We start from the raw sequence: 13,427 nt of genomic DNA on the forward strand, positions 1-13,427 counted from the left end.
ATCCAAACCCTCGTCGGGAGCGCCACCGCACTTCCCAAGCGGCGCACTGTAGCAGTGCGCCACCGGGCCGGCCCCTATCCCCAAGATTTAAAATCTCCTATAGGAAGAAGTAAAACTGAATTTATTTACAGACAACATAATCTTGTATGTAGAATATCCAAAAGAATCTACAAAGAAGATATTAAAACTAATAAGTGAACTTATCAAGATTGCAAGATCAGTACATAAAAAAATGACATCTCTTTATACTACTGTATTCCCTTCCTGTTGCTTATAACAAAATACCTGAACTGGGTGATGTATAAGAAAATGAAATTTATTGCTTACAGTTTCAGAGGCTGGGAAGTCCAAATCCCAGGGAACACGTCTGATGAGTCTTCTGTGGTGGTGGCTTTACAGCAATGCAGGGGTCTCACATGGCAGAAAATGATGGAGCAGGGAGAGAAAGAATCTCACATGCTTTCCTTTTAAAGCCCTCAGAACTATGCCCATGACCACCATTATTAATCCATTCATTATTGCATGGTCCTACAATCTAATCACCTCTTCAAGGCTCCACCTTCCAATTACCATAATAGGATTTCCCACCCTCTTTACATTGTCACAGTGGGAACTAAGTTTGGGGGGCACATTCAACCCAAGGCAGTTCTGCCCCTTGCCCTCCAAAATTCATGTCCATTTCATCCCCGTAGTCACAAAGTCTTAACTTGTTTCAACTCAGAAATGCAAAGTTAAAAGTCCCATCTGGGGCCAGCCTGTGGCTCACTGGGAAAATGTGGTGTTGATAACACCAAGGCCACAGGTTCGGATCTCTATATAGGGATAGTCAGTTAGCTCACTTGGGAGAGCGTGGTGCTGACAACACCAAGTCAAGGGTTAAGATCCCCTTACTGGTCATCTTTAAAAAAAAAAAAAAAGTCCCATCTGTAAAATCAAAACAAGTTATCTACTTCCAAGATTCAATGGTGGAGCAAGCATAGGGTACATATTCCCATTCCAAAAGGGAGAAATAGGCCGCCAAAAAGGAGTAATAAGTCATAAACAAGTCTGAAACCCAGCCAGGCAGGCATTAAATCCCAAAGGTAGTGAATCATGTACCTTGACTCCATGTTCAACATCCTCTGCAGGCTGGTGCGGGTATTGGGTTCCCAAGTCCTCAGGCAGCTCCATTCCTATGGCTTTCCTGGTCTCAGGCCACACTTCTCTCTCCCAGATTGGTGTTCCATGCTGGTAGCTTCACAAATCGGTTTCCATGGCAGTCCCGCTCCCACTGCTTCACTAGGCATGATGCTGCTGGGGTTTTTCTGCTACAACTCCAACCCCACATTTCTGCTCAGCATTGCTCTAGCGAAGGCTGTCTGTGGTGAATCCGCACCTACAACAGGTCTCTTCCTGGGCCCCCAGGCTTTTCCATATACCCTTTGAAATCTGGCATTCTGTGAGTCAGCAAACTTGTTATCATGTGGACACCGCCACATCTTCCAGCTTGTATTTTCCAGTTTAGGCCCAGCTACACCTGGAGCCAATTTAGCCACAGCTGAAGCAGTCAAAGCAGCTGTGGTGCAGGTGTAGGGTGCAGCATCTCATTGTGGGCCTGGGCAGTGAGCTGGTGAAGGGTGCCTTGGGCCTGTTCCCCAAGACCATTCTGTCTCCCTAGACCTCTGGGCCTGTAATGGAAGGGTTGGCCCCAGAGGCTTCTGCAGTGCCTTCAGGGCCTTTTTCCCCTTCTCTTGATAATCCCTTTCTTTTGTACTAATCTTAGTACCATTGCATTTTTCTTTTGAAAACAGTCTCTGCTTCTCTACCACATGGCCAAGCTGCACATTTTCCAAATCTTTAAGCTCTGCTTCCCTTTTAAGTTCTGGCTTTATGTGATACCTTTTCTGCCATAACTCAGCATAGGCTGCCACATAGTAGCCACGAAGCTTCATGAATATTTTGCTGCTTAGAGATTTCTTCTGCCACATACCCTGGGTCAGCACCTTGAAGTACCACATTCCATAGAACTTTTGGACATAAACAGAATGCAACTAAATTCCTTTTCAGTTCATAGCAAGGGTGATCTTTGCCTGGGTTTCCAGTAAGTCCCTTCTAAATTACATCTGAGATCTTCTCAGAATGGCCTTTACTATCCATGTTTCTATCAGCATTCTGCTCACCACCATTTAACCAGTCTTTAAGAAGTTCCAGACTTCATGTGTTTTTTTTTTTTCTTCTACACTCCTACCAGCAGCTGGGCATTTTTTTTTTTTTTTTTTGTGACCGGTAAGGGGATCGCCGCCCTTGGCTTGGTGTCGTCCACACCACGCTCAGCCAGTGAGTGCACCGGCCATCCCTATATAGGATCCGAACCCGCGGCGGGAGCGCCACACTCTCCCGAGTGAGCCACGGGGTCGGCCCGCAGCTGGGCTTTTTCTAGACTACTGCTTCAGATTTTTCCAGCCTCTCCTCAACACTCAGTTCCAAAGCCGCTTCCACATTTTCAAGTATTTGTTATAAGTGACACCCCACTTCTCTGGTACCAATTTTCTGTATTAGTCCATTTCTGTTGCTTATAACAAATACATGGAACTGGGTAGTTTGTAAGGAAATGAAATTTATTGCTTACAGTTTCAGAGGCTGGGAAGTCCAAATTCCAGGGAACAAATCTGGTGAGAGTTTTGGTGGCGGCAACAGTGACCTAGGGGTCTCACCTGGCAGAAAATGGCAGAGCAGAGAGAGAGAGAGAGAGAGAGACTCTCACAACTACCAATGAACAATTAGAAAATAAAAATTGTAAAATACCATTTACAACAGCACCAAAAACTTGAATTACTTAGGAATAAATTTTTTAAAATATGACCTGTACCCTGTAAGCTCTGAAACATGACTGAGAAAGTAAAGAAGTTCTAAATAAATGAAAATATGTATCATGTTTGTGGAATAGACTACTCACTATTATTAAGATGTTACTTCTGCAGATTTATCTGTAGATTCAATTCAATCAAAAGCATGACAGCTTTTTTTTTTTTTTTTTAGAACTAGCATGCTGATTTTAAAATGGAAATGCAACGGGTCTAGATAAGCCAAAGTAATTTTGTAAAAAGGGCAGGGTTGGAAGACTTTTATTGCCTAATGATTGTAAGACTTACTCTAAAGCTACAGTAATCAAAATAGTTGAATACTGGTATAAGGATAATGTGTAGATTAGTGGAACAGAATAGAATCCAGAAATAGACCCATACATATATAAGCAATTGATTTTTATCAAAGATGACAAGTTAATTCAATAGTAGAAGGATAGTCTTCTCAACAAATGTTGCCAGAACAATTATACAGCTGTATATAAAAAAATGAACCCTATTCCATACCTCCCACCATTTTGAAACAGATCACAGAGACCTAAATTTTTTTAAATTACAGAACTTTAAGAAAAAATATAGGAGAAAAGCCTCACGACCTTGGGCCAAGCAAAGATTTTTTTAGGATAAAAAAAAAGCATGAACCATGAACAAAACAAACAAGTTGAGAGTTGAACTTCATCAAAATTAAAAACTTTTATTCTTCAAAACACACTAAGAATATGAAAAGGCAAGTATATACTGGAAGGAAACATTCTCAGTATATAAATCTAACAAAGGACTTGTTCAGAATTTATAAAGAACTCTTTTACTCAATAATAAAAAGACAACCCAGTTTTTTAAATGGTCAAAAGATTTAAACACACACTTAAAAGAAGATGTATAAATGGCCAAATGAAAAACACATGAAAAGATTCTCAGCAGCAGTTCAGGGACATGCAAATTGAAACTTCAATTAGATATCCTTACACCAATTAAAATTGCTAAAATTGTATTTTTTTTGATGGCTGGCCAGTACTGGGATCAGAACCTGTGACCTTGGGGTTATAAGGCTGCACTCTAACCAAATGACCTAACTGGCCAGCCCCAAACCTGCTAAAATTTAAAAGACTGACAATACTAAGTGTTGGTGAGGATGGGGAGTAACTGAATTTTTCATATATTACTCATGGAATATAAATTCGTACAACCACTTCACAAAACAACTTGGCAATTTCTCATAAAGTTAATCATTATCTTACCGTCAATTAGTTACTGATACATGCAACAACATGGATAAATCTTAAAATAATTACACTGAATGAAAAATCAGATACCAAAGCATACATGTCTTTGTACTTATAAAGTAATTCTAGAAAGACAAATCTGTAGTTACAGAAGGCAGATCAGCTGGGGTGGGGTGGGTGAGCAGGTCAATAGATTGCAAAGAGGCACAAGGGAACTTCTTGTGGTGATGGAAATGTTGTGGCAATAGTTACATGGGTATACATTTGTCAAAAGTCTTCAAATTATATACTTAGAAATGGGTACATTTTCTTCTATGTAAATTGCCTCAATAAAGTTAATTTGAAAATAAAGCCTCTTGTGAGAATTCTTCAATGACATTAAACAAGAGCATCAACCTTGATGAGGCAGCCATATTTACTGGGGACAAATCTGAAAGTACTCAGAATTTATTGCTCTGGGATGTGTATCCTTTTTCTCTTGGTCTAGAGACTTCTGGTGGAATCATGATTGTTGTGATGAGATAAAATATCATTGCCAGCAAGCAGGTGCAGACTTCTCTCTGTCCTCTGATAACTAGGCTGCTCTGCTTAATTAATAAAAGTGACTGAGCAATAACCAAGATAACCAGCTGCTTGTCAGGTTTGAGCTCAGGCATCCCTTCTGCATCCTGTGACTTCCCTCAATGTTCTTTGATACTGATGCTCGTGGTATCCTTAAAACACAGGAAAAGAGAACAGGATTACAGTCACCAGTGATGAAGATTTGAGCAAGGAAGACACTGCATGTATGGTCCAGAGGAGAAGTATAAAGATAAGGATGGCTTTCAGGAACTCACTCAAATCCCTTACATTCAACAAGGAAGCTACAGTGCAAGATGAGAAATGTCAAAAAAGGATCAATAATGAAAACAAAAGTGCACTGATGTGATCAATTAGCTGGATAAGAATTAAACAACTAAGAAGGAAGGGGAAAACCTGGAGAAAGTGCCACTACATCCTCACTCTGCTAAACCAGAAGGAGGGACCTGCCAGGAGGGAGGGCAGCTTCCGTACCCGCTGCTGTAAAGTCAACTAAGCAGCACAGAGCAAGCGGAGCAAGTTTCACTCGGTCCCAAAATTTGAAGATTCCTGTAACAAGTCAGTTCTGTGGCAGTCACTTCCTAAAATCTTATGCGAACTATATATAAATACAGTAAATGGCTTCTGAATCCTTAAGTGAATTCACAGGGAGAATGCATACTGTTGCTCTGAATCAATACTGGAAACAAGTGAAATAATTGTCAATTATACCCCAACAAAGCTGGGGGAAAACATAGTGATATGTTTAGGTAATATTCTGAAGAATAAAAATAAAGATCTATTTAATCTGGCACCATTAAAAATTTCTCTTAGGGCCGGCCCGGTGGCGCACTGGAGAGTGCACCGCTTGGGAGCGCGGCGGCACTGCTGCCAAGGGTTCGGATCCCATGTGGAGACCGGTTCCCGCTCACTGGCTGAGTGCGGTGCGGGTGCAACACCGAGGGTTGCGATCCCGTTGCCGGTCCCTGGTACGGGCGCGACACCGAGGGTTGCGATCCCGTTACCGGTCAGTAAAAAAGACAAAAAGGGGAAAAAAAAAATTTCTCTTATGCTCTTTCAGGTTGATGTGATTTGGTTCATTTGGTGTCCTTGGGCCAGGACTATTCCTGGCTGCGTTTTGCCTGATGAGCCCAAATACCATCTCCTAGGGTTTCCCACTCCTTATCTCAGTGCTTCTGGAGGACTCTGTATGTGTCCCTCGGGTATAGCACTTCATAGACTTCATCATGATGGTCTGGTTACATGTCTGTCTCTTGGACTATGCATTTCCTAAGGGAAGTTCTGTGTCTTTTGGTTCTCTACATTATCAGAGCACATAATAGGCCTTCGGTAATGTTGGTTGAATGAATAAAAGCTTCAATGAAAAGATCCAGTGAAAAGATTTTGCCAAAGAACAGGAAGATACAGAAAGATTCCTTTCCTATGCTTTCTCTAAAGTGCCTGACATTCTCCACAGAAGAGGTCTCAGATTGGTCAGATAATTTAAAAGCAGCCTTAAAATGTCTATTTTGCCCCCCCCCCCCCCCCCCCCCCCCCCCCCCCCCCCCCCCCCCACATTTTTTTTTTTTTTTTTCCCCCCCCCCCCCCCGCCTTCCACTAGCAAGCTAATTGTTCTTCATTTCATTCCCCAGTCTCACTCTGAGACACCTCTCTGGTGTTAAATCCTCCACAAGTTAGGAAGCATACCCAAAGTTCTCAAACTACATTTCTCAGAGCATTTTCTTGTTAGTATCCCAAAGGCAGTTAAGACTAGTGAGATTATGTAAAGATTATTTAGAAGGGGTTAGAAGAGTTTGGCCTCCCTTGCTAAGCTCACCACAACAGTACTGGCACTACAGGTAACACAGAAAGATAACTGGTCCTGACCTTCATCCAGCTTTACAGTGTTACAAGAAGACAGAGCAATGGCAGTGCTAGGAGCAAGTTGTTCCTTGTCTTTTTCTTCAAAAGGCAGAGAGAAAAGTCTTGAGAGAAAAATAGGGGTGATTAGGCATAAGATGTGCTGAAAAGCAGTCAAAGTTGAGGACAGAAGTCAAGTCATTTCATTTGGTCATTAGATTACTGAAAAAGATTCAGGGAGCAGTTACAGAAGGGCCGTGGGGACAGAAGCCAGTTTGCAGTGGGTCCCTTGTTCCATTTTCTCAAGTTGGTATCCTGCAACCTTCTGTCATCTATTCTTTTCACTCTTTCCTGATAATTTTCAAATGTGTATCTCTCACCTTCATCTCGTTTGCCTTCCAAATGTTTCCAGTTGCTTACTAAATGTCACAAATCTTCCACATTTACATATCTCCTAGAATCCTTTTTAGAATTATCATTCCCCAATAGAACATAAGTTCTGTGAGCTCAGAGATGATGATTTTCTTCTCTGCTGTCTTCCCAGTTCTTGTCAAGAGTCCTCACATATAGTATGTACTCAATAAATATTTGTATAGTTAATCCATGAAGCTTTTTTTTCTGTGAATAAAACTTTTTTTTTTTTTCCTTTTTGTCTTTTTTCGTGTCCGGCAACGGGATCGCAACCCTCAGTGTCCCACCCGCCCCTCGCTCAGCCAGTGAGCGGNAAAAAAAAAATTTCTCTTATGCTCTTTCAGGTTGATGTGATTTGGTTCATTTGGTGTCCTTGGGCCAGGACTATTCCTGGCTGCGTTTTGCCTGATGAGCCCAAATACCATCTCCTAGGGTTTCCCACTCCTTATCTCAGTGCTTCTGGAGGACTCTGTATGTGTCCCTCGGGTATAGCACTTCATAGACTTCATCATGATGGTCTGGTTACATGTCTGTCTCTTGGACTATGCATTTCCTAAGGGAAGTTCTGTGTCTTTTGGTTCTCTACATTATCAGAGCACATAATAGGCCTTCGGTAATGTTGGTTGAATGAATAAAAGCTTCAATGAAAAGATCCAGTGAAAAGATTTTGCCAAAGAACAGGAAGATACAGAAAGATTCCTTTCCTATGCTTTCTCTAAAGTGCCTGACATTCTCCACAGAAGAGGTCTCTCCCCCCCCCCCCCCCGCCTTCCACTAGCAAGCTAATTGTTCTTCATTTCATTCCCCAGTCTCACTCTGAGACACCTCTCTGGTGTTAAATCCTCCACAAGTTAGGAAGCATACCCAAAGTTCTCAAACTACATTTCTCAGAGCATTTTCTTAGTTAGTATCCCAAAGGCAGTTAAGACTAGTGAGATTATGTAAAGATTATTTAGAAGGGGTTAGAAGAGTTTGGCCTCCCTTGCTAAGCTCACCACAACAGTACTGGCACTACAGGTAACACAGAAAGATAACTGGTCCTGACCTTCATCCAGCTTTACAGTGTTACAAGAAGACAGAGCAATGGCAGTGCTAGGAGCAAGTTGTTCCTTGTCTTTTTCTTCAAAAGGCAGAGAGAAAAGTCTTGAGAGAAAAATAGGGGTGATTAGGCATAAGATGTGCTGAAAAGCAGTCAAAGTTGAGGACAGAAGTCAAGTCATTTCATTTGGTCATTAGATTACTGAAAAAGATTCAGGGAGCAGTTACAGAAGGGCCGTGGGGACAGAAGCCAGTTTGCAGTGGGTCCCTTGTTCCATTTTCTCAAGTTGGTATCCTGCAACCTTCTGTCATCTATTCTTTTCACTCTTTCCTGATAATTTTCAAATGTGTATCTCTCACCTTCATCTCGTTTGCCTTCCAAATGTTTCCAGTTGCTTACTAAATGTCACAAATCTTCCACATTTACATATCTCCTAGAATCCTTTTTAGAATTATCATTCCCCAATAGAACATAAGTTCTGTGAGCTCAGAGATGATGATTTTCTTCTCTGCTGTCTTCCCAGTTCTTGTCAAGAGTCCTCACATATAGTATGTACTCAATAAATATTTGTATAGTTAATCCATGAAGCTTTTTTTTCTGTGAATAAAACTCTGCTGTCTTCCCAGTTCTTGTCAAGAGTCCTCACATATAGTATGTACTCAATAAATATTAGTATAGTTAATCCATGAAGCTTTTTTTTCTGTGAATAAAACTTTTTTTTTTTTTCCTTTTTGTCTTTTTTCGTGTCCGGCAACGGGATCGCAACCCTCAGTGTCACACCCGCACCTCGCTCAGCCAGTGAGCGGGAACCGGTCTGTATGTGGGATCTGAACCCTTGGCGGGAGCGCCGCCGCACTCCCAAGTGGCGCACTGTAGCAGTGCGCCACCGGGCCGGCCCCTGTGAATAAAACTTTTAATAATGTACAGCAGATTTTGGACAGGCTCAGTCTTGTATATATTCAAACAAGATTTCCTACATTACAATTTGTTTACATTTGCATACTGAAGAGGTAAAGGGTCTAAGTGGCTATTTTACAGTCCTCTCTAATAAAATGTACAAAAAGACAAGCCCCAAGAATGCCATGTGGGGGCCTTGGTAACAACATAAGAACTGGCTTGGACTTGGTCTGTGAATCCAGAATCTAGAGGTGCAGGTAGCCCGTGGACCAGGGTTAGCCTCAGGGGGCCAAAAAGACGGCTTTAGTTTCTCCCCAGCTCTCACTTGAGTGGCAGGGGTGGGCATGATTTCAAAATGAAACTCATTATGTTGTCTCAGAAAATATTGTTCACTATTTCAGCTAATGGCAGGACCACCTAGTCATTCAACCAGAAACTTAAGTCATCTGGGTGTCCACTTTCTGCTTTACTCTCCATATCCAGTCAGTCAGATCATCTTCTCATTTTCTTCTGAGTTACATTCATTCCTTGGAAAATATTGATGGAAAGCATGTGTGATAGAGCCCGGGGTAGTGAAACAGGGAGGAGTACCATGCTGTCCCCTGCCTCCCAGCCCCCAGCTATTAACATGCATTCCCACAGGCACTTACCCTCCCCTTTCACCTGGGCTGGTCTAATAACTTCTCACTGTCTCCCAGCCTCTAGACTGGGCCCTTTTCCAGTACCTCTGCACCCTTTGGCCAGAAGGCAGAGAGAATTGTCTTATTCACCTTTCTATCTTCTCTGCCCAGCACAGTATAGTAAATGTTTAACAAATATAGCACGATTGAACAAAGGACTCCCCATTACCTGCAGAATAATGTTCAGACATCATAGCATGGTGTATTTGTCTTCTTCTGCTGCTGCTGCTAAAGCAAACCTAGAGGCTTCTTATAAGTCTGTAGAGGTCAGAAATCTGGCTTGGATGTCACTGGGCTAAAATCAAGGTGTTGGCAGGGCTATGTTCCTTTCTGGAGGCTGTGGGTAGGATCAGTTTTCTTGTCTTTTCCAGTTCCTAGAGACCACCCACATTCCTTGGCTCTTAGCCCCTTCCGCCACCTAGCAAGGGCAAGTTGAATCCTCACATTTATCATTCTGAACTCATCTGTGTGCCATTTCTAATTTTAAAGACCCTCATGATTACATGGGGCTCACTCAGGTAATCTAGGATTATCTCCCTATCTTAAGATCAGCTGATTAGCAATCTTTTTTTTGTTTTGTTTTGTATTGCTGCCAGTACAGGGATCCAAAGCAATCTTAATCTCGTATACAATCTTAATTCTCCTTTGCTATGTTATATTCACACGATCCAGGCATTTGGATTTATTTTTGAGGTGGGTGGCATTATTATGCCTATACCACATGTGGTATACAGTACCTTTCACAATTTGGTACTAATTTACCTCTTAAACTCACTTCTAAGCACTTCTTTCCAAGTTGTTCACTATATAACTATGATTGTCTCCATGCCATTTCCTCTGCTTGAAATGCTCCCCTTCTGCCCCCTCCCACTGGCACCCCACTTTTTCTTCATGGCAATTGCCTGTTTAAAGCCTAATTAACATTGACCATCTCTGTGAAGACTTCACTTTTTCCTGCTCCTCATTTGCATGCATGTAACATGCACACCTACAACTAAATCAAAAAGGGAAGCATGCAGTATTAGGGACTCTTGCTTACACATTTCAATGTATTATAAATGCTTGGATTGAGGTTTGGAACCAAGAAAGTTCTTAAATCTAACAATTAGGATACTTTGGGAAATTTCAGGGGGAGTTGTGATAATATATATAATTTGTAAAGAGTTAAGGAATCAATTGGGTGATGAGGAAGTAGAGAAAGAAAATGTCTATTCTTTGGTCAAAGGTGAAAGAAAATGGAAGAGGGGTGAGTCAGTAGTTTGAAGAGAGAAGCAAGGGTAAGGATCAACACATTATAGACCAAGATCAAACAGTCAATAGAAACAAAAGTTTTTTAAAAAGAAAGGAAAGGAAGAAGGAAAGAGGCACTATTCCAAACATTTATTCAGATTAGAAACTACAGGGTGACCATAAGTCTGGAAATATGGTTGACTGTGTTATCCCTCTTTAGGGCAGTTTAATGCACTATGCAAAACCATAATATGGTGTGCTAGCATGTTCTATCAATACCTGCACATGCATCTGTGATTAGTCTTTTTTCACTGACCAAACCTGCACATTTACCATATGCTACAAGAGAATCAAACTCTTTAAAAATTTTGTTTCCAATAATATGGTGTGCTAGCATGTTCTATCAATACCTGCACATGCATCTGTGATTAGTCTTTTTTTACTGACCAAACCTGCACATTTACCATATGCTACAAGAGAATCAAACTATTTAAAAATTTTGTTTCCAGACTTTCTAATTTCCAGAGGAAAAGATATATGGAGATATTAAGTAGGTACATAATTTGCCAGTAGTCCCACCCAAGTTTTAAATTCAAAGATTCCATTTTCTGTGAACCACCCTGCAACCAGCTTGTGAGGCATCATAATACAGAACCTTTGTGGGCAGAGTTAAAAGCAGTGCCATCTAATGGTGAGTGTGCAGCAGATCAAATGTTAAGTGTTTGGGTTTTTTAGTAGAAGGTAATTTTTTTTTTAAAGCATGGCCTAAAGATGACAAAAACAATGAATCATGTTTCAAGTTTGCCTTTTTTAAATGCTAAAAACCCTAGGGCAGCTACCAAAAACTAGGACTCAAAAATCTTATTTTTAGATCTTCCATCAAAATCTTACAAATAGAAGAGCTCTGGTATGCGAAGTATTTCTTGCAGTTAAATCTGTGCATTACGAAATGTGTCTGGATAAATTCGTAATAACTTCGTATAGCATACATTATATAAGTTATACGAGAAAAGATATATGGAGATATTAAGTAGGTACATAATTTGCCAGTAGTCCCACCCAAGTTTTAAATTCAAAGATTCCATTTTCTGTGAACCACCCCTGCAACCAGAACCTTTGTGGGCAGAGTTAAAAGCAGTGCCATCTAATGGTGAGTGTGCAGCAGATCAAATGTTAAGTGTTTGGGTTTTTTAGTAGAAGGTAATTTTTTTTTTAAAGCATGGCCTAAAGATGACAAAAACAATGAATCATGTTTCAAGTTTGCCTTTTTTAAATGCTAAAAACCCTAGGGCAGCTACCAAAAACTAGGACTCAAAAATCTTATTTTTAGATCTTCCATCAAAATCTTACAAATAGAAGAGCTCTGGTATGCGAAGTATTTCTTGCAGTTAAATCTGTGCATTACGAAATGTGTCTGGATAAATTCACAAGAAACTGGTAACACTGGCTGGTTGCCTTTGAGGAGAGGACTGGCAAGCAAGAGTGGAAGGAATGATTTTTCACTGCACATCTATAGAATTTTGAAGCATGTGACCATATTATTTTCTTAAATTGTTTAAAATACGTGATACTAAGGTCTTTCTTACAGGTCATGAATGAAAAACTTCAGCACTGCATGGAACTAACAGATCTAATGCGGAATCACCTGCAGGAAAAGAGGGCACTTCGCCTGGAGTGGATGATCGTCATCCTCATCACCATAGAGGTAAATAGAAGTGCTGTGTACCATAATCACTTACCATTGGTTTCCAAATACAGGAGCTTTGATAATAATAAAAATAATTTGAGAAAGAAAATTATAGCAGTAAAGAATATGACTCATTCTAATTACTAAGTCTGTTTGGAAGTGAAGTAAGTTTCTAATGACTGAAATATTTTGCAAATGCATTAAATGTAATTTTTGAAAAGGTTCCACACTTTTAAAGATAGCATTTGGAAATAGTTCTAGTTGTATAATGAACAGCCAAACATCAAATCAAGTACCTATGCCTCAGATTTGGGGGATGCCAAGTGAGAAAGGCAAATACTCATTCAGGAGCATTTTTCACTAGGCACAATTTTGGAAGAGTCATTTTAATTTCTACCAATGATTCGTTTGCCATGAAATTAATAATTCACATTTTACCATCCTAAGGTACTGTTTGAGCTGGGACGAGTATTTTTCTGATCAGGGGATAACCAAGTGTTATTGCAAGAAATACTCAAGTTCTACAATCAAAAATAAATGTTCAGGGCTGGCTGCTTAGCTCACTTGGGAGAGTGATGCTGGTAACACCATGGCCAAGGGTTCAGATCCCCATTCCAGCCAGCTGCCAGCCAAACAAACAAATAAATAAATGTTCACTATTGGATGATCTTTTATTTAATATGTATTTAATTTTTTTAAATAAGAGACTGTGTTGCTTGAATAAAAATTATGAAGAATCTGGTGTTTGGGTACCACTGACCGTTCACAAAAGGAAGATGTTTATTTCAGTTTAAAGAACTTTGGATAACCTTAGCATCTAGGAATTCTAAGCAAAGATACTTTTTCAAGCCAAAAGGCTTAGACTTGAACACCATTCCTTACCTAATCCTAGGGAATCCCAATCATGACCCTGGCTAAAAAAACCATACAGGAACTCAGGAGTGTTTAAATCACTATTACAATACCAGACAGGCTTTCGATGGCAGAAATGAATTTTAT

General features: G+C 40.5%; 1 protein-coding gene across 1 annotated transcript in view; it reads left to right on the plus strand.

Moving 5' to 3' along the window:
- RMND1 (required for meiotic nuclear division 1 homolog (S. cerevisiae)) overlaps positions 1–13,005 on the plus strand; it is a 47,306-nt gene extending 34,301 nt beyond the window's left edge. Inside the window, exons 10-11 of the mRNA XM_008575126.1 lie at positions 12,330–12,446; positions 12,876–13,005. Of these exons, the coding sequence (XP_008573348.1) occupies positions 12,330–12,446; positions 12,876–12,908 (150 nt within the window). The 3' untranslated portion in view covers positions 12,909–13,005. The remainder of the gene's footprint in view (positions 1–12,329; positions 12,447–12,875) is intronic.
- The last annotated feature ends 422 nt before the right edge of the window (positions 13,006–13,427 follow it).

This window comes from Galeopterus variegatus, unplaced genomic scaffold (assembly GCF_000696425.1).
Source record: "Galeopterus variegatus unplaced genomic scaffold, G_variegatus-3.0.2 Scaffold1140, whole genome shotgun sequence".
In the NCBI taxonomy this organism is placed as follows: Eukaryota; Metazoa; Chordata; class Mammalia; order Dermoptera; family Cynocephalidae; genus Galeopterus; species Galeopterus variegatus.